This window comes from Chelmon rostratus, chromosome 3, assembly GCF_017976325.1.
Source record: "Chelmon rostratus isolate fCheRos1 chromosome 3, fCheRos1.pri, whole genome shotgun sequence".
Lineage (NCBI taxonomy): Eukaryota > Metazoa > Chordata > Actinopteri > Chaetodontiformes > Chaetodontidae > Chelmon > Chelmon rostratus.
This window is the reverse complement of record NC_055660.1, coordinates 20,123,440-20,145,662: the sequence shown is the minus strand read 5'-3', so window position 1 is coordinate 20,145,662 and position 22,223 is coordinate 20,123,440. Positions and strand designations below refer to the sequence as shown.

Genomic DNA, 22,223 nt, shown 5'->3' with positions numbered 1-22,223 from the left:
ATGTTCTATTGTTATTGGGTCAACAGGTACAATCTGCCAGTGCAACTTTCACCTGGTCCTGAGTGTTAAGCATCGACATAGCGCCATGCAACACATCCAATATGTACATGTTTATGTGTGTGTGTGTATATCTACCTGAGGGGAGAGAAACTGAGGCACTTGAGCACGTAGACTAGGCTGGGAGGAGCTGAGAGGTGGCACTGGTGGCTGAGGAGGCTGCTGCTGCATGGCCCGGGTTTGTGCTGCTCCACTACTGCCAAACATTCCACTGGGTATCTATGCAGGAGTCATAAAAGGCACGATGTAATTTCTTCAAAACCTCCATACTTATTTAAATAATTGAAGCCATTTCCTTACTGGAGAGCTGAGCCACTGAATTGGGAAAGAAATGCGTGTAGTCCTTACCACTTCAGAAAACATTTACAGAACACCTCAAGCAAGCCAGCAAAGAATTGAGCATTCAACTGCCAATTTGATGGGATCATTCACTACATGAATGAGTGCACTTGAATTGGATGAAAAAGAAAATTTAAAGTGCACTCAAAACCCTAGCATGGTTCGATAATATTCCCAGCCCACATAGCAATGTCTAAAAACATTTTTCAAAGCATTTATCCTCAAGGTCTAACTTAGAAGTGCACCTTGTGCACCAAAAATATCCTGAATGCTAAGAGCCGCTAGTTGTTAGATCATGAAATTGTGACCATTCTGCTTTATCAAAAGGGCCCAAAACAATTAGCCTGTACAAGGCAGCTTCATCCACATTTCTGACTGCATATCGTCAAAGAGGTCTTTCTATTCAGAGCAAAAAAAAAAAAAAAAGACACGCTTACAGTTTGTTTGGGCTTCAAGGACATACTATAATTTTTCTGGGCCATGGTTGCCTCTGGGGCTGGTATTTGATAGAGCATAACTATCTGATTTCAATGGCCACTTCAGGCAAAGTCATACACACATAACTGAGCAAAGGAAAAGTAGTAATAGAAAAGATTTGGGAGAGTGAGTGGGTAGGATTGTGCATTGAACAGATTTCAAATTCAAATTTGGACAATTTATTGACTAATCATTAAAACAGAGCAAAATACAATAAGCACCGCACAACAATTTGCTGTAATATACCACCCCATAATTCCATTAACATAAACAGAACATTTTAAGCTTCAAAAAGGTCGCTTTTACTGCAGCTTTATTATTTGGATTGTGTAATGCTGTCAAGTGTTTCTGTTAATATTTCCTAACTCAAGTTAATTTGTGTGACTGTGTGTAGTGTAACTGCGTATGCACGATGTGTTACCTGCTGTCTGTTGTTCAAGTTTTGCATGGCCAGCCCCGGGTTGCCCTGTCCCAGACCCTGCCCAGGAAGGCTACTGTTGGCCAGGGGGAGCTTCAGGCTGGGGGAAGGCAGAAACGGTGATGGGGGGGCATCATCTGACAGAACACCATCCTGGACCAGATCAAAATAAAAGGGAAAAGAAAAAACCATTAATCATTACATTGCCAACATGAATGACTACATGAGTGAAGATGAGGTTAAGTTTTGCACTGACAAAACTGCATCGAAATAGTATCAATGGAAAAATAAACAAAAGTATCAGTGTGCATTAACTTTTTTTTTTTTTTTTATACTCATCCTTTCCAGCAGATGTTTGGACAAGATCTGATGGGTGGTCAGTTTAATGTCTTACCTTGTCAAGATAGGTGCTGCGGTCAGAGGGGTCTTTGGAGAGCGCAGAGGGCCGACACACCATGGGCTTGTTCATGCCGTTGCTGTAATCAGACATGCTCATGCCCCGCTTGTCCAGGTCCGTCTTCTTCTCCAACAGGGCGCCTGGGAGCAGAAAGGAAGGAAGGTAGATTAATATAAAGTCTACACAAGGAAACATACTGTGACATAAAATCAAGTGATAATCCGGTGTGGTGTACTTTAAATGCAATTTGTTCCTTGTATACATATCAAATAAATAGACTTGTTATATATAGTTATATATAGTATGCTGGTACTTGACAGCTAGCAAAATTCAGCATTCACTGAAATTAAGTCCCAAACTTAGTAAGAAAAGTATGGCTTGGTATTATTCCCAGTTGAATTGAGGAGCAAAAGAACTGATTTCAGACCTTAATTTCTCTAAAGTAAATCAGTTGCACATTTTTGTTGTTGTGTTCAGTAAAAGCAAGTCATACTAGCATTTTTTAAGACACGCACAGAAACACACACTCTCCACAAATATGTTGGTGAACTTACTCATGGCCTGGTCAAGGTTCATGTTGTTGCTCTTCAGAGCCTCCTCAGCAGGGTCTCTCTATAACAGATGAAGAAATCGCTTGTCACTGACATAATTGTGCATACACTGTACAGAAGAGGATGCTGTAATTAATCCAAATTTTAGAGGTCTAAAGACTGACATGTTACCCAACTGGCCTTGTTAGGTAAAAAAACTTGAAAGACATATTTGCCTACAAGAAAGCGTGTCAGTGTGAGAACTTCTACCTAAATTTATTGCCACATACCGGAAAGCCCATGTCTGTGAGCTGTTTGATGAGACGGCTCATGATCCAAGTCTCATCTGGCTTGTTGGCAATCTTCCCCTGGTAACAGACAAGAAAAACATAAAAATATTGTTTTTCAAGTGACAATAATTCCCACAATTAAAATGTACCAGTATATGTATGATTAGAGTCAGGTGTGTTCCCTGACCTTGCTTGGGCCCTTCTTGGGTCCATTGCCCCAGGAATTGCAAGAAGAGCTGCTCTCCTGGGAGGTGGGGCTGTTCCACATGTCCCCATCCTCTGTGTCCCACTGGCCAGTTGACATGCCCATCTCCTCTCCTCCATTTCCCCAGCTATCTTGCATAGGTTTGGGGCCTGTAAAAGGCATTAAAGAGACTGTCTGTTACAGCGTTTCCGTATGTGTGATGTCACGTACATGCACATTTACAATATGCAAGTGATTCAGAGTGAGCAGCAGGTAATCTTCAACCTGACCACTTGGTGCCACTGTTGCCATTTGACATGCAGCATTTTCTCCCTACAGCTTCCTCTAACATTTCCAGCATTTCAAACCAACAGCACAAATACCCAAGACCTACTGAGGCGTGCAATTGCTTTAATCCCAGTGACACTCCAGTAGCACTAACAAAAACCTTCAGAACTGCCATAAATGGTACAGAGGTCTGAAGAAATTTCCTATTATTGGTCTCTTAACTGATGCCTGGTAGTGCACACATCCTGGGAGTTGTAAACAATCAGTCTTTTACAGGAGGTGTGGTACCACTGGACCCAACCCAAATCTAATCTGCTAATTTCCTATGGTGGACATCATGCACCACTGCAAGTATCATTCATGGGTAAGTCTTACCTGGCTTGCAGGGTGCAGAACCTGGGGGTCCATTGGCCCTGCCATAGGGTCCAGAGGACTCGTGGCCACCGTCTGCCCACCCTCCTACTCCTCCTGGAGGCTTGCCCCAGGCGGAGGTGCCATTGTCCACAGTCGATGTTGGAGCTGCTGGCTCTCCCCAAGCAGGCTCCGACTTGGGTTGAACACTGGGTAGCTCTCCCCAACCTGGAAGAAAGAGGTGAATTCTAAAAAATTGCAAAATGTGTTTCACTGCAGTACAATTCATTCATTCACAGGTAATTTTTACTTTTAACTTGCAGTTTATTCCTATTAAGTCATTCCTTGAGTACTATACAGTGGATCAATGCTCCTAAGTAGAAAGAAATTGCATTTAAGGCATGTCTGAAAACATATCGTCTTCAGGGGAGCCTTGAAATCTGCATGATATTCAGGCACAAGTCAGATCCTTTATTATCTTTTACCAAAAACTATATTATGATAATCCAAGCAACTGAGAAACTCTGTATTGCTTTAAACTACTGAAATTTTATATTACTTTTTTGTTACAGTCTTTTCAGGCCCTCATGATGCGCTGATGATGTTAGTAAGAGAGACTAACTGTAAACTATATAGAGGCCTTTCATGCCAGCCTCCTCCTGACAGCAGTAGGCCCTTGACCAGTTCAGTCTGCCCTGTCAGGTGGTGTGTGTGTGTGTGAGAATGTGTAGGAGAGGGAGACTAATGAAAGCAGCAACTCAGGTGCAAGCTCTTCTACTCCTTCTTTTCTCTCTCCATCTATAATGGATACAGCAGGGATGGGTTACTGGGTATAACTGTTCAGCACAAGTGTGTCTTATGATGGTCGGGATGCACTTTGGTAGGTGCAGTATAAATGAGAAACAGCAGGGGGCAATGAGTTCATTCACAATCAAAAGGAGAGGAGAATGTTGGGCATTAAAGCTGTGCCATGTCTATATGCATGACCTTTGTCTGCACAAAGACTTATTTGAACTGCCTGCAATACTAACTTAAGCTTGCTGTACAGAGTCTTAATTATATAAGAATGACCATTAAGAGACACTCTAAGAATTTCTACTTAATAATAACTGAGAGAATTCTTTAAAAGGAATAACCATTGCTGCCAACAATGGTTGTTATTAGTAATTCAGTCATTTCACATATTTCAGTCAGTAAGTGTCAACAACTATTTAAGATTTGTCTCTCCATACTTTATTCAGCTCATTGCCAAGGCTGACTGTACAGCTTAATACAATTAAATTAAACACACTTATAATGTCAGATAAAAACTTTGGATTGATTAAACATAATTTTTTAGAAGTTTTTTACATGCAAAGTGCATTTTCGTTTGCATTGCTTCTAAGAGACTGGCAACATTTTCTGTATTTTCAGAATATGAAATATTATTTTAATTTCAGGATGTAAAAATCTGAGGTTTAAAAACAACAGCACAGCCATTCTGTTACCTGGGTTGGCAAGGGGGGGTCTACCCTGGGGGCCCGCACTTGGATGTGAGGCACCATTGTTGGGTGACCCATTGTTGTTTCCATGGTGTTGCAGGTGAGTTGGGGGTTGGCCATGATGAGGATGGTGGTGCATGTGGTGAGTGTGATGATGATTGTTGTTGCCAGGGCCGACAGAGTGATTGTTGTTGTTGTTGTTGGGGATAATCACTCCACCATTCTTACTGGGAGGTGGGCCGCTGTTGCCTGGGTTATTATTGGGATTGTTGCGATCCCACATGTTGACAGTCTTGTTGTAGGTGGTGGGGTCGCCCCAGGTGGACGTTCCGTCGTCAATCTCCATCTTCCTGCGGATAGAGGGAGGGGAGGGCTCTTCCCAGCCAGTGGGCTCCATGCCCTGGTCCTGTTTGCTGCCATTTCCCCAGCTACATGTGTTCTGCTTTACAGAACCCGGACCACCCCATGAACCAATGCTGCCACCTCCTCCGCTGCCAGTGCTGCTACTGCTGCTTTCCTGGGGCTTGGATGAACCCCAGCCTCCCTGTGCTGGGCCATTGGTACGTGGAGTCTCCCCCCAGTTACTATTACTCACAGTGGGAGCAGGCTTACTCCAGCCTCCTCCTCTATTTCCTCCTCTGGGGCTCTCCTTCCATCCGCCATTTCCTCCATTCCCTCCTTCTCCTTCCCACATGCTGCTGGAGGATCCACTGTTCTTGACCTCTGCTTCTCCCCAGTCCCCTGTGCTGGAGCCGTTGGAGCCCCCATTACTATTGCCCCACCCGTGAGAGCTTTTGGGGCCCTCCCCCCAGCTAGTAGGCTGACTTTTGGTCATGCCATCATCCCAACTGAAAGTCTTGTCCTCAGAACCCCAGGATGGTGTGCCTCCATTTCTAGGACCACTGGTAGGCACAGGGTCCCCCCAGCCACTAGTAGTGCCATTTGGGGCTTTGTTGAGTGACTGTGGAGGGTCCTGCCATCCTGATCTGGTCTGAATTGGCTGAGGCGGAGGGGCTCCCCAGCCAGAGGAAGATGATCCTTCACTGTCACTTTTTCCTCCAGACCCAGGCCTCTGAGTAGGGCCAATGTTTGAGTTGATGGTACCTCCATTGGCGGATGAAGGTCCACCATTAGAGCTAGAACCTCCTAAGGTGTCTGAGCTGCTGTTGCTCTTCCCATCATCAGAGTTGGATTCTTCCATCTCCCATACAGTGTGCTGTCGAATAGGGGTCTGCCCCCAACCTGTGTTACTCAGCACCCTAGGGTCCAGGTCCTGCCGGGGTAGTATTGGGGAAAACTCCATGCTTGAGGACCTGTCTCTGTGGTGGGATCGGCCTTCACTGCTGTCCCCACTACCCTCACTTGCTGGGGCAGTTCCAGGCTGCTGGCCCCATGAGCTAAGTTGCTGCTCTTGGCCTGAACCAGAACTACCAGCGTCTACTGAGTCCCAGCCTTTAGATGCATCTCCGCCTCCAGAGGATTTCCCCCAGTCCCCCCAGCCACCACTTCCACTACTCCCACCACCACTGCCTTGGCGACCCCAGGCAGAAAGGCTTCCAGAGGGAGTTGAGTCCCAGCCTGAGTCCTTGGGAGAGTCAGCTGCCTTGGTTTCTCCACTTCCCCATACAGAGCTGCCTGTTGTGTCCCCATTGAGCTGGGATGATTCAGTGGGTGAGTGGCCTCCCCACCCGGTTAACCCATGGATAGGGCTCATAGGCTCCTGAGCTTGCTGCTGTTGCTTAGTGTGGTTTGGTCCATCAGTGTTAAGGTTAGCAGGTTCCATATTGAAGGACAAGCTTGTGTTGGTTGAAGGGTGCTGTTGCTCATTTTCATTTGCACTTATCATGCCAACCCAACCTCCCCCACCATTATCTGCACTTCCAAGGCTCCCATTTCCCATATTTCCATTGCCATTAATGCCTGGTGGGAGGGATGGGGAGTTTGAAACTCCATTTGGGCCAATACCACCACCTCCCCCACCCTCATGGCCCAGAACAGGCCAGGCTGATGGGTTGGCATTGGGATTGAGGTTCAAGTTAAAATTGGGAGAGCCCCAGTTATTGGGTGCTCCTACTCGACCACCATTCATACCATCTTGCTTTCCATCCGAGCCCCAGCCTCTATTACCAGCTAATGTGTTGGCTGACACAGATCCCGTCATCATGTTATTATTAGCTTTCAGAGAGGGGTAGTGGGCCTGCTGGCCTGCGGTACCTGTGGCCATACTCAGACAACTACTACTACTGGTGGTAGTGACAGCACTGGTGTCTTGATTAGAGCTAGCTGAGCCCAAGGGGCATTCTGGTGCTGCAGGGTGGCTGGGGTCACTACTGCGGCTGATGGAGGGCCAAGCTTCTGTGTCACTTCTGTCAATAATCACTTTGTCCCAGCTGTTGGCACTGGAGGGGCTGTCAACTGGCAAAGAGGCTCCCCAATGAGAGGTCTCATACTGGTCAACAGGGCCACTCTGGAGGGATATGTCTGAAGAGAAAAAGGGAGGGAGCGTGGGGAAAGAGGTTGGGGGGTGGACAGAAAAAATACATTAGGTTAGACTAAAGAACATCATGTAGTACAGCCCCTGTTAGTCCCCTGGACCCATTTTATATTCTTGGTTGGTTAATGCTAGCTATCAGAATTGGCAGGATGAGATGGGCACACACTTGCACGTTCCACAATCCAACACATAATCAGGATGCACAGCCAAGCGTGCTGCCTGTCATATCAGCTATGGCATATCCATATATCCTTGCCCTGGCGCAGTCAGCCAAACAGAAACATGGAGATGAGCCCTCGCTTTCTTTCATTTATCCATCCTTCTGTCCTTCTCTCGTTCTCCTCACTTTTCACTTAGCTTCGTTTGTCACTTCTCTTTCCAACTCGTTTCCTCTTACCTCGGCGTCTTGTTTTGCACCTCACTTCCTTCTCACGCTGTATCTGCTCTTATCTATCATACAACCCCACTTTCTCTCTCTGTCCACGTCTCCTCTCTCACTTTCTGCCCCCACCTCTTTCCTCACCCTTTAATTTCTCCCTCTCTCCCCTCTGCTCTCCTCTAACACCCAGCAGTGAGAGGCCCATCCGTCTCCATCGTGGCTCTGCTGGCTGGGGCTGTGAAGGGAAGCCCAAGTGGAACGCCGCTCATTTATTGGAATGAAACCAGGATGGCTTCTCATCCATCACTCCCCACGCTCCGCCAGGCCTACTCCTCCTCCAACTGCACTGCACTAAGAAACCACAAAACACTTCCTCCAAGTGTATGTCTGTTGGCTTCTCACTACCTGCATACACATAAAACTGTACTTGTATGCATGCCTGTTTTTATCACAACCTGGAAACAAAGGACTGCATGCAAATCTTGTCCTAGTACTGACAAGCATGATCTGAACATTCAGTACCACACTTCCAAAAACAGAGCATTTCCAACGATTCGCTAATCAACATGGCATCGTGCACAAGCAATTTCATTAGGCACAAATGCATCCCATCAGAGGGGGAACTAATAATAGACTGATTCGATGCTGTAAAGGGGTAATCAATCAGTGGAAGGCAGCTAATCAATGATCTTATTAATGCTAGTGGGTGAGAGCAGGGAGGCTATCGATCCAGCATGCAAACATCCTAACTGCTAGGCCAGCCTCATGTAATGAGCTAAAAACCAATGAGAACAGCTATGGCTCTCACTGGCACACAGGCCAACCCAGCATACGAGGGGAGAAATTAATCCAGTAACTCTTGGAGGAGAAAGGAAAATTAATGTGTATTATAAAATGTGTACATAAGCTGGGTATTTATCTGACTATGGGTGTTTTCAAACATTTAGCAAAAGTGGTTGTTTCAGTGGTAAAACAGTAGATATGCTCCTGCACACACAGTATAATATATTTTTATGCAAACATCATATTTTCTTGTTAAAATATACAAGTATACAATATACAGGTTTTTAATGTCACTGCTAACCTCCTGCACAACTACAGTAAGCGTGACACACTAACCTAAAATTTTAAGACCCAGGCTGTGTTTGTAAAATATTTGCCTTGTTTGGTAATTAAGTTGCCCTACCTTCTATTACTCCGTCATTAGTTTTCATCATATTGTTGCAGTGATTTCCATAATAGCTCTAACTTATCCATCATGAGATAAAGACCGAGTGGTCAAAACAATCCAGTCAGATGAGGGAAAAGTCCATTTGTTTGAGGTGTGTGGACACACACACACACACACACAGACAGACACACACACACTGGCAGATATGTGGCTTTAAGATACTGCGCAACACGCCACAGAGTGGCTGCGAATACAATTTTTGCCTGAACACACTTATCTCCACTCCCCAGGCAGCCTTATCGCACAGGGTCGTCAGACTGATGGCACACATACACACACACCACAACTACTCTGCAGTCAGTTCGCAATCAGTTTAACACAGGGGAAAAAAACGACTGAAACATCACAGCAAAAGTGATCCCTCACAACTGCTGTAACAGTACCAATTATTTTTCTGGAGGAAAGTTCCTAGTTGTCCAAGCTTAAAAACAGGCTGGATGTGAGCCTTCAATTAGACAGCCAAGGCCGGCTAATCTAAGTTTGCATGACAAATGTACACAGAGCAGACACAAAAAAGTATTCAGGTGAAAACTGCAAAGACAGCAAGCTCAAATAATATTGAGAAATAACATTCAAGAGACTTGGAACTTTGGCTCTAGTATATGTGTGTCACTGCACATTGAAGGATGAAATTCATTATTGTCTAGGTAGAAGGTTTAGTGAATGATACAGCTATCAAAATAACTGAGCTACTGTACTCATTGACAAATTGGTCAAAGAGGTTCCAATAGTTTGATTATTTCCTCTTTGGTGCTGACGTGGATAAAGTTTTGCCGTGAAAGTACAATATCCTGTCTCTAATTTTATCTTAGTTACACAAACATTTAACATCCATCTAAGTCTAGGTGTTTTGGTATCAAATATCACTGCTTGCAACACTGAATGAGGTTTGAATTCCACTGCAATTGTGTGTGTAAAGTGTCTGTTTCACAAAAGGCTGGTTTGGCAGTATTTCAGATCTATTGATTTGGCGCATGCCTACTTGCCACCCAGTCAAATTGTAAAGAAAAGAAAGAAACAAAACCACAAACAGTTGGTCTTTTTGGTTATCACTGCAAGCTCTCAGTGGCTTGTAGGTGTTTTGTTTTCAAAATGCAGAGAAAGACACATGACAGCATGATTAAAAGCCACTGATGCCATTCTCTTTCTGCTGTGTCCCTGCTCTGTCAGTGCAAGCATTCCGAGCAAAGAGGAGCGCCATTTTATCAGATTTGAAACATAGCCAAGAAGCTAAGAGGCTGCAGCCTCAGGAAAATTTTGTTCGGTCAACCCCTCACCCACCCGTTGTCTCTGTCTCTCTCTCTCTTTGTCCAGTCTAATTTGCACATTTAGTTTCCTAAAGAGCTTAAGAATAGGTTACATGATAAGTTAATCAAAGTCTGGAAATGAGCCATACTTTTATCACGCACAAACCAAACAAAAAAACACACATATAACAAAAAAGGAAAGTAAAAGGTGTGTGTGTTGCATGTGGTGGAAAATAAGGGGTCAGTCAGGGACAGAGCAAGAGAGAAAGAGTGGAAAAATACCTGAGGAGAGGTGCACCAGCACCACTCTCAGAGAGTGCTTACAAAGATCTGTGCAAGGATGGGGAACACCAGACATCCTCTTAGTATGTCTGTGACAAGCTACCTGGTCAAGTTTTACCAGGTACGTGAACATCAATACACAGCTGCTTCTGGATAACTGAGTCGTATCTTGGAGCTAAAATATCAGCAGTTTGTGCAGGCATGTGTGTAAATGTGTGCAATGTAAATAGCAAATGTGGGTATCTGCCTCAACAAAAATAAAACATTGTGAGCTTCAGAAAAAGAGTATCTATTGCAGGACTAATATATTGTATTGCATTATATTGTATAGGTGCTAATACGATTGCGTCTACCTCTGTAAATACGTACATGTGTGCACTAATGCATAATAGCCTCTTTTTCCTTTCACCTCAACATGCCTCAATTGTTCTCCTTTCAAATCCCTCCCCAGACATTCCAACAGAAAGGTCTTGGTGACTCTTGGCAAAGCAGTGATTTGGCAGGGGGGGAGACGAAAGCAAGCTGAACATAAAAAACAAAGAAAAGGGGCCAATTATTTCCATCCACCATTTGCAATCATCTGTCAGTAATGTGGTGCTTTCATTCTGGTTGCAATTAGGAGGGCAGTCTCTGATTATACTTTGTGAATAAAAGGGGTCAAAAATAAAAACTAAAAGGGCCCTCTATAGTTCCTCATGCTACCAACAGGGAGCATGGGCACCTTTGTGTATGAATGTACGTGCAAGTCCATGCATGCAAGATGTAGGCTTGCTCTGTAAATAGAACTTGGACTACAGCGACATGATACTGCAGTTAATAACCCTAATGATGAGCACACCAGCAGTGCTTGTGCTGAAAAGAAAGTGGATTTAAACAACAACACACTAAAGCTGAGATGCCAGTTTGCCAAAGTTGAAGCTGAAAAAGCAAGGGATGAACCTCTGATAATGACAAGCTGCCATCATAGAAATGGGCAGGTAGCCAAGAAATAAATGCCCCCCCTGCCTTTGAATGAAATGAAAGGCTGGGTGACAGAAAGAGAGAGGGTGGCAGGGAGAGATGGAGGATGGAGGAAAGTCAGGGGGGGATGGGGTTGGCACTTGCAATGTCAAGGGTAAAAAAAGGGAGATTGTGAGAGCGAAAGCATGACCAGAATAGGAGAGATGGTGTGGTGACATAACACCAGAACCAGAGCAGGAGGGGACGTTTAGTAGTCTTTTGTCCCCAAATAGACCCTCTCCATCTCTCTTTGAGGGGTGCTTCACGCCCACGCGGATCAAAGACGGCATGTGCTTGTTTTTCCGGAAGCAGGAAGAAAAAGAAAGACTGAGGGAATGGTCACAGGAGGGTTTAAAAAGCTCATCATTCATGTCTGTTTACCTCTGCTGAGAGAAAATAGGAGAGCGAGACCATGGTGACTTCTCTGGTTTCACTGACAGAGGCTGGATTAATGAAGCCACTAGGGGGTTCTCTCACTGGTGTGCGTGTGTGTGTGTGTGTGTGTGTGTGTGTGTGTGTGTGTGTGTGTGTGTGTCACAGCCTGAGCACATGGGGCAATCTATATATACCTCCCTGGCTTCATTAGAGCCAAGCAGTCTCTTGATTACTTGATGATTTAAAAAAATAGAAATTACCATGAACTAAGTGGTAGTTATTTTTTACATCTTAATGGCACCATGTTTGAAGAAGGGCACCTGCATTTGCATGAGATGGTACTTAAAGAACATTAGGTAATTGGTTAAGGATTTTTAAAAGACAACCCCATATCAAATCATTAAAGTTCCTGCCTTACTCTGCAGGACAGTTTTTAACTAACACATATGTTTAACTTCAATAAGATGAGCTAAAAAAGAAAAAAAAAAAAAACAAAACTCTGCCCTACCTGCAAATCAAAAGAGCCCAAATGAAAGGGCCAAGTGTTTTAACAGCACCCGGCAGAGTGCCTTCTGGCTACATGCTCTGTCTGGGTGACCAGCAAACAGCTGTTGGGCTGCAGTTCCCACAGTCTTAAGAGACCCCCGCACCAGCACCTGCTACTTGGGGAGCCTGTCTGGACGGCTGCTGGCTGCTCCGGACTACTTAATGGTCCCCAGTCAGCTGGAGAGACGGGGATGGTGGGTGCGAAAGAGGGAGGGAGAGGGGACAGGGGGATCTCTGTCTGGTGTTTGGGACAATTAAATGGGGTTCAGAGAGCGAAGGTTGCGTGGGAGTTGTGTGAATGCCCTTGAATAATTTTTTTTTACCATGTGTGCAAAGGAGCCAAATAAAAAAAAATAAAAAAAAATTACATGTATTTAAGTACCTTTGGACATCTACCTGATAATACTGCAGTACTGTTATCTTATAAACATATATGTGTGTGCATGTGTGCATTCCCCTTTAAACATTGAGCCAGCTGGCCTGCAAGGCAGACACAGATCTGAAAGGACACAACTAGGTCAGACTAGTGTGTTCTTGCTGCTGCAAGGCCTCGACATCCATATGCATGTGTTTGCATGTGCACAAGTAAAAAGAAGTGAGTATCTGAGTGAAGGAACCATGACAACATCACATCCCTTAGGGCCACAGTGACCTCACCAAAGAGGTTAGAAAAGTGTCCTCAAAACAGAGTTCATCCTGTGCTTACAGTCACAGTGAGGAAGAAAACTTTGTATCGGTACTTGCAGGCATGGAACATGAAATCATACCCATCATGATGCTGTGATTTTGATAAAAGTTGGATAAATTTTGATTTAGAAAAAGGCTATAAATTATTCTCCTATTTATGATAATGATGCACATAGTTCTCGACTGGGTGATTAACTTAATTCCATGTACTCTGTTTACATGGTTGAGTGTGTTCATACACAGAGTTGCAAATGTGCAGTCTGACAAAACCAGAAGCAATGCATAAATTAGGTGTTCTGTTTGAACTCCATTTCAGATCCCTCATATTGCTCCAAACACAACCACTGCAGCTAGGCCTGGTGCTTACAAGAGCAGGACCTGGTATAGTGCTAATAGGATGATTTGGGTGTGAATTTTAAAGTAAGTTATTTTTCAAGCTCTTCTACTTCAAAAGTAGTGATGCTTTATGTAAATAAAGCAGAGGCTTGGGCATATATCTTCAAGCGCACAGTAGTGAGTCAAACTACAATGTCCACTCTCTAAATTCAGCAACAACAGCAGGGCCATTAGCTTGAGGCTAGTGGCTGAGTAGACAGGGAAGAACAGGTTGTGAAGGTGAAGCCCTTGAGACAAAAACGAGAGGGGAAGGGGGTAGAAGCCAGGCGAATGGCTACTCTGCCACTGGCTGTGTTGTACTGAGAGGCCCCTGGGAGAACCAGGGCGAGGTAAAGGCCAAACGGGACAACGACTGCTGGACTAGGATAATACTAAGGATATTATAGGTTAATACACTCAACCAGGGGATCTTCACTGTCCTTAGCCAAAAGGAGAAATTTATTCTTTTAAATCTAAAAGGCTTAGAGGTATTGCTTCTCCTGAGTGAGTTAAGCCTGTAGCCAAATTTAGATCCCGGCCCACAGCTGAGGAAACCCTGCACTAAACCGGTGAGCACAGTTAGGAAATATCTAAGAGAAATTGGAAGTTTCAGCTTCAATTCAGCTTCAATTAATAATCAATAAAGAAATTCCAAGATAAAGCAAATGGATCTCAATTCTTAATGTTCAAATATCTTTTGTGAAATTTAAAACAGAGAACTAATTCAGAACATTCATCATTACATTTTAACAGCGCAGAAACACATTTAAGCTTTTGTTTGATGCTGTGATTGGGTGACTATACAGAGCATGACAGGGACCAGTTGCCTCTGTGATGCACAGAGCTGTAGTTTGCTGACTGGCTAGCCATGCACCACAGCTGCTGCAGATTTGTTTACTGAGTGCCTGGTGTTCTCCCAGCAAATGTTGAGTCAGTAATGAAACGCAGCACAGGAGGAGCAAAGGAGCATTGATGAAAAGAAAGAAGAGTAAAAAAAAAAGAGAAACTCAACAAAGATGCAAGCTCACACTCATGCTAGCTCCAACTCTAAAACTTTAAAATATCCTCACATCTATGTCTTCAAAGCTACAGTTTGTTATGTTAGAGGATGTCAGGAAATGCTTATGATTGCTTTTTGGACAGGAAATTAAGAGATAAACCTTTAGAAGAATGCAAGGTTGTGCAACTGTTGAGTGTGCACGTGAAAAGAAACATAGCAATGTTCACTGTCTGAGAGAAATACAGCTGTAATAATGATACAAATAACTCCTGGCCTTCATTTATCAACACACTACTTGCACACAAATACACACAAACTGCTGCACAGCGAGCACCTTCAGGCATGTTCAGTATTAGTGATCTTAGGAGCCACCGGTGAGTTCATTAAAAAGCGACCGCTGGCTACAGAGGTCTGACAGAGAGAGTGTGTGCATGTGTGGTTCTGTGAGTCGAGGAAATCAAGCATGCAGAGGCTTAAGTGACTGAAACGTGTTCTTCTATCTTACACTAAAGCATCTACACAAGATTTCCCAAGGCTTTGAGAGAATTTGCCATTGTTATTGCCAGCGTTATAAGCAGCGGGACCCAGACTTGCAGACTGAAATAGCACAGACCTGGAAACAGCGATCAGAATCCTTTCAAAAGGCAAACGGAAGGAAGAGAAGAAAAGCAGGGCCAGCAGCTAACTGAGAACAGCTTAGACTTGAGTCCTACATTTTAATTTGCTTTTAATTGGCCAGCCTACCCACATAATTTAGCAGTTGTATTGCATCATTATTGTATACTGGCAGAAAGTGAAGGTGTTCTGTTGAACTACAATTATAATCACCATTAATTTATTGCGCCTTCAACGCAGTAAATCTGTCAATGTTGATTTTCATATCACTGTATCTGTGCTATGGCAAACTGAATACAAACTCTGAACTGAAGCTAAATGACAGACTCCAGTAAAAACTATTAATAACAGCCAACATGTTTCATTTGTCTCACAAAAATTGAGAAAATCAAAGTGAGAATATCAACGGTTGAAGCAGTATGTTAGATTTTAAGGATGATTCACAAAGTGAAATGTCACTACATATGCAGCCAATATCCAGCTGACATGCGGCAAAATGAAAACCAAAAACAAACTGAATGAAGTTTTAGGAAGACACATTTCGCACACAGCCACTACAAAAGCATTGGCATGAAAAACCAGTAAAAAATCTATTGTAGGGCCACTTTTCTTTTGACTGTATTGACACAAACCTGTGTGGCGTTTGCCCCCAGTGGATGTGGCAGAGTTTGGGGTAGTGCTGCTGGTCGTCGTAGAAGAAGAAGAAGAGTAAGATGATGAGGGCGAAGAGGAGGAGGAAGAGGAGGAGGAGGAGGAGGAGAGGGTGAGAGCGCTGAGGGCTCCTGCGGGCAGTGGCTGGCCTCTCTTCAGTAGCTGCTTGTGCTCCTGCTGACGGAAGCGCGGGGGCACCTCTCTGGGCGGGTAGCGAGCACTGGCAGAGGACAACTGGCACTGCTGCTGAGGGGGAGTCTGAGTCGGGAGTTGGCTACTGGAGGAGGCGCGCTTGCCATTGCCAGAAGAAGAGGAGGAGGAGGAGAGGGGCAGCGTAGGGCTGGCGGGGTGGAGGTGGTGGGGTGGTGGGCCGAGACTGGGCTTAGTGGGAGCAGGCTCTGGCACTGGATGGACACAAGACAGAGGCATACACACACGCAGACACATGCAGGTAGCAAGGTATTAATGCCAGGGTTAACTCACGATTAGTACTTCACAGAACAGAAGTTATATCTGGCTGGGTGGTAATGACTTTGGACAACAGGTGATAAAAAACAACAATTGAACAGTAGCTTTTTTAAAAAAAAATAAGTCCTGATGTTGAAATGTCTGTCAGTTAGGTTTTCCTGAGTGTTAGTTGAATCAATTCCTTGGCAACCCAAATTGTGTTTTTTAACTTTACAATACCACATGACGTGCACATGTGGAGACAGCACAGAAAACAGCTATCTTATCAAGTTATATTCTGAGGATCCTTGAAGAACGAGCGGCGGACATGTCTTACGTCCAAGTTCATGCAGTCGCCGGAAATTTAATCTCTATTTCATGCATAGTACTTGGCAGGTGTTAATAATTGAATCGTTGTGTCTGTCGGCGTGGACTATCCCTTTAAGTTAACTGCCTCATGCAGCCTTTTGTAGAACATATGTTACTGGCCCAGACGCACTTAATGAAAAGGTCATATTTTTTCTGCTGACTGAACACCGACGCACACACAAACACGTGGAGACACCTCCTTTCCTCTTCATTACACTCTCTCTCTTGCTCTGCCTTCCGCACACACCCACAAACACTCACACACACACCTTTCCCTGCTGGTTTGGCCTCGGCCTGACCCTTTCCCTGTGGTTGCAGTGACCAGCCAGCCGTCTAATTGAGCGTTAGCCTGAAAGGTGTTATTATTAGCAGGACCTGGATAGCTAGCAACCAAACAGATTGGCTTGGCTAAAGTTTGCTCTGCGGGGTGCTGCAAGACTGAAGGAAAAAAAACTGCCTGACCTATAAGGAGTGAATAATTCTTATTGTGGAAGCTGAGGGGGATGTTGGCGTGAATCTGTGGGTCTATGAGCTGTTGAGTGTGAGTTTAGGTGGAGAGGGAAACTGAACTAGATGTGGTACAGCAGGACTTAACCTGCTGCACAGATATTTGGCTGCCAATAGCTAGTGACCTAAGAGCTGTTGTAAATTAGTTCTTTAGCTCAGGGGTGAATGCATGATGAAAAGAGTTGATGATGTTTTCTATAGTGCCTGGATAGATTTGGCCGTTTTACACAACAGCTGAGACTGCCTTCACTTGAGGGAGGGGAGAGAGACAGTGCAGTTTGCTTTGTTTTGTGTCTTTTTTTTTTTTTTAAACATGAGTTAGTGGGAAATAGATGACATAGAAATAATGTGTTAATTAAAGCTTAACTCCATTCCAATTTAAGAGTCTGAACTGTTCGTACAGCAGTCCTGCGCTGCAGTGCTGGCAATTAACCACACAGTGACACGCACACACAGGCTAAAGCTGCCACACTGGAGGTTAAAGTAAATTCAAAGCGCAGAGGCATTCATAGCGCCTGCCAAGAGCTTGTCTGAAAGCACGCCTAAAAACAGAGGCCCTCTCAGTGAGCGCAACACTAATCCAGATGGCTGCCTACCTGCTGACACACAGAAACCGCAGTGATACGTACGAAACTCGATTTTGCATGAACACACACAATTCTAAACTATAACAACTGTACGTGGAAAGAACCATGTATGTGTACGTATTTTGTATTGATGCACTTCACAGACACACACTTCCACAGGGGCACAGACACGTGTGCGCATACACATCGGAAAAAACCGTGCACGCAGAAAGACGCTTTCACAGTTGCTTTTCACCGACAAGATTTTAGTCAAACACGCATGCAGGGAGAGGGAGGGGGAGAGGGACTGCCCCCCTCCAGCAGTATCTGGCTGGCTGTTGGCTCGGAACTGCAGCCGGTGACGCACATCTCTGATTAAATTCAGCTCAGCCCGCCTGACGCTGCCTCGACCAATCAGACAGCAGAACGGTGAATACACGCAGCCCTGCCCCCTTTCCTCTCTGTCCTCACCACTCCATTTTCAATCCCCCCCACCACCACCACCCCCACCTCTGTCTTTCCATCAATGGCTTGCTCCAACACCCCACTGCTCACTCTCTCCCTTCTTCTTTTCTGTATCTGCCTGTCTCTCATCTTGGTGTTCTGTTATTCTCCCTCTGGGCCTTTATCCATCTTGATCCCTCATCTCTTGTGTTTCTGTCTTTTACTCTTCCCTGTCTCCTTACCTTGCCATTTCCCCACTCCAAATCTCTCTCTCACACCTCCACCCAACCTCTTTCTCTGCTTACTTTCTTTCATCTCTTCCAACTCCAACCAATTTTTCTACCAAGTGCATGTTTTCTCTCCTCCTGCTGTTAGATGTTACAATAGACTGAACTTTTCAGGAAACCCAGTAACCTTGTGAAAAACTCAGAAAGTTTCAACTTCGTTCTAGTTTTGGTTCTTGGACTCTAGCTCTTGCCACTGAGAAGGTGTCTGGACACAAAGTAATATTTTCCAGTGGCCCAGGGACTAGCAGGATGCTAGGACAATCAGATGTTGCTTACTGCAAGAATACAAGTCTAGTAAAGTTGCAGAATTACAAGCACATACTGGTTGCTGCTAGAGTCGGACTGACTGAGAATGTAATTTGATCTTCTTGAAATTTAAATGATAACGTAGCCAGTTGACAAGAAAAAACAAACTGAAAGTTTGTATTTACTAATTGTTTTGGGTGTAGTTATGCAGATAAGCAGAAAATTAACCCAAAAACAAACAAAACAATACAATTCAATAAAAAAGTAGCTTCAAGCTATTTCAAAGGTGCACATTTTGGCTTTCTGTCTCTTTCAATCTCCTCCACCTTTGCACATCTCCTTTCTGACAAACATCACAGTCACACAATAGATTCGTCTCAAACAAAAGGCACTCCTTTTTAATCTGTTTCATCTAATTTGCCACATCTTTGCAATTCATACATACAAAAACTCGCTAAAGGGACTTTCTGAGCTCTTGAGGCGTCTTATTTCCCAGAACAATTTGGCCGAAAAAAAACACACATGGGTGGTACTCAATCAGCTTGCTGTTTATTTCTGCCGCCAGCCTGGTACAGGAAGCAGAAGAACCCAGAAGACAGACACACAAGTCCCTTAGCTCAAGTATGCCTCATACACACCCTGCTTCATACCGCCTGTGTTTGTGCTGTTGGTAGTAACAAGGGTGTATCCATGCTGCAACTCCCTTATGCTGCAGATGACCACATTCAATTTCTTCTGCACAAGCAGTGACATATTTCTCTAAAATAATCACAATAGATTTAAAATCACTTAGTCACAATCCTGTTCAATGACATTAGTCTGTGCTCGCATAAGGGAAAGTGCTGTTATAACACTATCCAACCGGGTGATATGTAACCATCTATGGCATAATCTGTATTTAAGAAGTATATCAGTAAGAATTAATGTTCCCCTGAGAGGGAAGGTGTGTGTGTGTCTGCGTGTGTGTGTGTGTGTACACAGACATATAGACATATTACGAAGAGGAGAGACCTTTTCTTAATCCATGATGGATGAGTAAGTGCTTCTGAAGAGATGGGGGTGGGCTTTATAGGAAAAGACTACCAAGGGAAAATAGGGAGAAAAGTGGGGAAATCCCTTAGATGAGAGTATGTCTGTAAAAGATTAAATGAGGAAAGTGAAGAGTATGCTGGCTACGCTCACTGCCAGTGAAAGGCAGTGAAATCCACACGGTAAATTAGTGAAGCTGCAAGCTTATTGCATTTGAAATCAACTGGATGACAGAATCAACAGAAACAGGGTTTCTCTGATTATTAAGTACTTACTGGCTGGTAGGTGTATGTTTCTGTCTATGACTAATTGACAGCTTCTAATATTAAACATATTCTAAAAATATCTACTCAGATGAAGCTTCTCAAGAAATCTACAAACTGACATTTTGACCGAATGTTGAGTGAGACATCAAGGGCTCACTTTAATGATTAGTAATCATGCTGTGCTCTGACCACAAAAAAGATGGAGACAGACAACCTGATTCTTTGACTACTAGAGATATCTGTCCAATCACATCAGATAGTGGTAACTTTTAGACATCAGCTTAATAAAAAAAAAAAACAATTAATGATACGAAGAGACAAAAACGTGGAATAATCTGGCTCACTGGCAGAGGTAAATGCAGAATGGTTCAAGTTACAGCAGTGCAAGTGTGAGTTGTTTCGTGAAAACCAAAGTTAGACTTTTATGTGTCGGCGGCCTTAGTACCTCTAATTGAAGCTGAAAAGGACAGCCAATTAAATAAGCATTTGTATCAAAGTGCACTGTAAATTCCATTAAACCCTCCAGCTGAGGCGCTCTCTGCAACCTCGCACCAAACTTTTAATTACAGCCCTTCTTCACACTAAATGGTTAATTACACACAATGAGAGAGAGCAAAGAAAGAGCAACAGTTGAAGAGAGCAAGTGAGCACAGATGAGGGGGGGGGGCATACAAGGAAAGGGGAAATACATGAAGGAATCAGATATAGATTCGGCAATCCATGAACAAGGCATAATGGGCAAGACGATAGGGTGTCTGGTATTGTAAAGAACAGCTGTGATTGGCTCCATGAGCCTAGTGCCAGGCAGCGCAGGTTCCCACATCCCTTCTGTCTATTGTCTGCAGAGCCACTTTATTATGCAGCCATGTTTATAGAAGGGGGAGGGATGGACACAACGCACAGGCCTGTGCGCCCTACACAATGGTGCATTTCTTAATCCAATAAGGGCCAAGAGGTAGGGGAGGTAAGGAAAACACTGGGCTCACATCTGTGTACAATAATTTTGTACCGGCTGCTTTTCAAGCAGCTTCACGCAAATGTACGGCTGCGTGTATCAATGCTTTCCTTTAACTTACGAAAACAAGCTACAGACGAGTGAGAGAAGAGGAACAAGGCCCACTCAGTTTTGCCTAAGAAATTGGATCAGAACAATGTGGAGGCAGAGGCAAAAACAAAACAGAAAACGGTATCAGTCTGGACTGAGTTCATGGCCATATCAACATCACACCTCTCATTTCCTTCTGCAAATTCACAACCATACGACTGAATCCTCTTCCATGGATGTTGCTACTTATTACACTACTTACTACTTTCGGTCTCCAATTCACAATATTGGTGACTGCATCCTCTTTCATCTGGAGAAGTCACAGCAAATTCTGGTGACTAGAAATTCAAAATTAACAAATATTAATTTGAGTGGAAGACAGTGACACCACCCCCTTCTGTATTGAAATGTCACACCATTGTATAGTGTGTCTCTGTGAAACATTACTGGCAAACATATTAAATAAAAGGGCATTGGAAGCATATTCCAACTGTAATAAATATCTAAAGTGACTGACATTGGAACTACAGGAGCGTGTTGTTTTGACACAATAACCAAGAGGGCCTGTAAGTCACAGGAGGCAAATGTCTGTGTGTGTGTGTCTTTTTGCACACAGGGGAGGGTCAAGTGGGTTCATCTCTATGAGATCCCATCTGTCAGTATTAGTAGAGAAAAACAGAAACACCCTCACTCACACACAAAATAAAGGCAAAATTTCTCACCCCTCACCCTTCCTATAACGGGCCGTTGCTATAGAGACTGACAGTTGCCTGACGCACCTCCATTTGCTTCTTGTGACCCCCTGTGCCTCCTGTGACCTGTTCCCATAGCTCGCCTCTTCCACCCTCTCTCTCTAATTAGTGCCCCCACCCCCCTCCCTATGCCAAGCTCTTTTCTCTCTCCCACACGTCTTGGTTGTTCATCTGAGCTGTGCCTCTCTGGCCTGTTCAGATTAGTTACCCCAAGATACCCCCTTTTTGCCTTTTTAGCCCTAATAGTCGCTAATTCACTCTCTGGGTAAAGAGCTTTAACAGGATCATACCACACCTCCATCTGAGGTCAGTGCCTGAGGGCAACAACTGCCTGAGGATACATGTCTTTTGAGTTTGATAGGTAAGTAGCATGACGCAAGGTATCTGAAACTTTTTAAGGCTAACATCCAAAACAGTCAGCGCCTCAGGGTCTCACCTGGGACGCAGTAAGCTGTTGGAGAACCACTCATTTGTGGACGAAAGTGAATTTCTCTTAAATAGATTGGTCTTATATACTTTGACGAATATTCCAGAGCATTATAACCTCACACTATGTATGTACAACTAATAAA

General features: G+C 44.1%; 1 protein-coding gene across 5 annotated transcripts in view; it reads right to left on the bottom strand.

Annotated features, from left to right (window-relative positions):
* Window positions 1-22,223, bottom strand: part of tnrc6c2 (trinucleotide repeat containing adaptor 6C2) — a 53,511-nt gene that overhangs the window by 14,368 nt on the left and 16,920 nt on the right. For 3 of the 5 annotated variants that reach the window (XM_041934428.1, XM_041934431.1, XM_041934430.1), the window contains 9 exons: window positions 15,675-16,097; window positions 4,819-7,293; window positions 3,356-3,559; window positions 2,696-2,862; window positions 2,509-2,586; window positions 2,243-2,300; window positions 1,686-1,828; window positions 1,295-1,444; window positions 136-276 (listed from right to left, as the gene is read on the bottom strand). In XM_041934428.1, coding sequence (XP_041790362.1) covers window positions 136-276; window positions 1,295-1,444; window positions 1,686-1,828; window positions 2,243-2,300; window positions 2,509-2,586; window positions 2,696-2,862; window positions 3,356-3,559; window positions 4,819-7,293; window positions 15,675-16,097 — 3,839 coding nt within the window. Of the gene's footprint in view, window positions 1-135; window positions 277-1,294; window positions 1,445-1,685; window positions 1,829-2,242; window positions 2,301-2,508; window positions 2,587-2,695; window positions 2,863-3,355; window positions 3,560-4,818; window positions 7,294-8,871; window positions 8,997-15,674; window positions 16,098-22,223 lie in introns of those variants that run through there. The other 2 variants (XM_041934433.1, XM_041934432.1) reach the window with 2 other exon arrangements.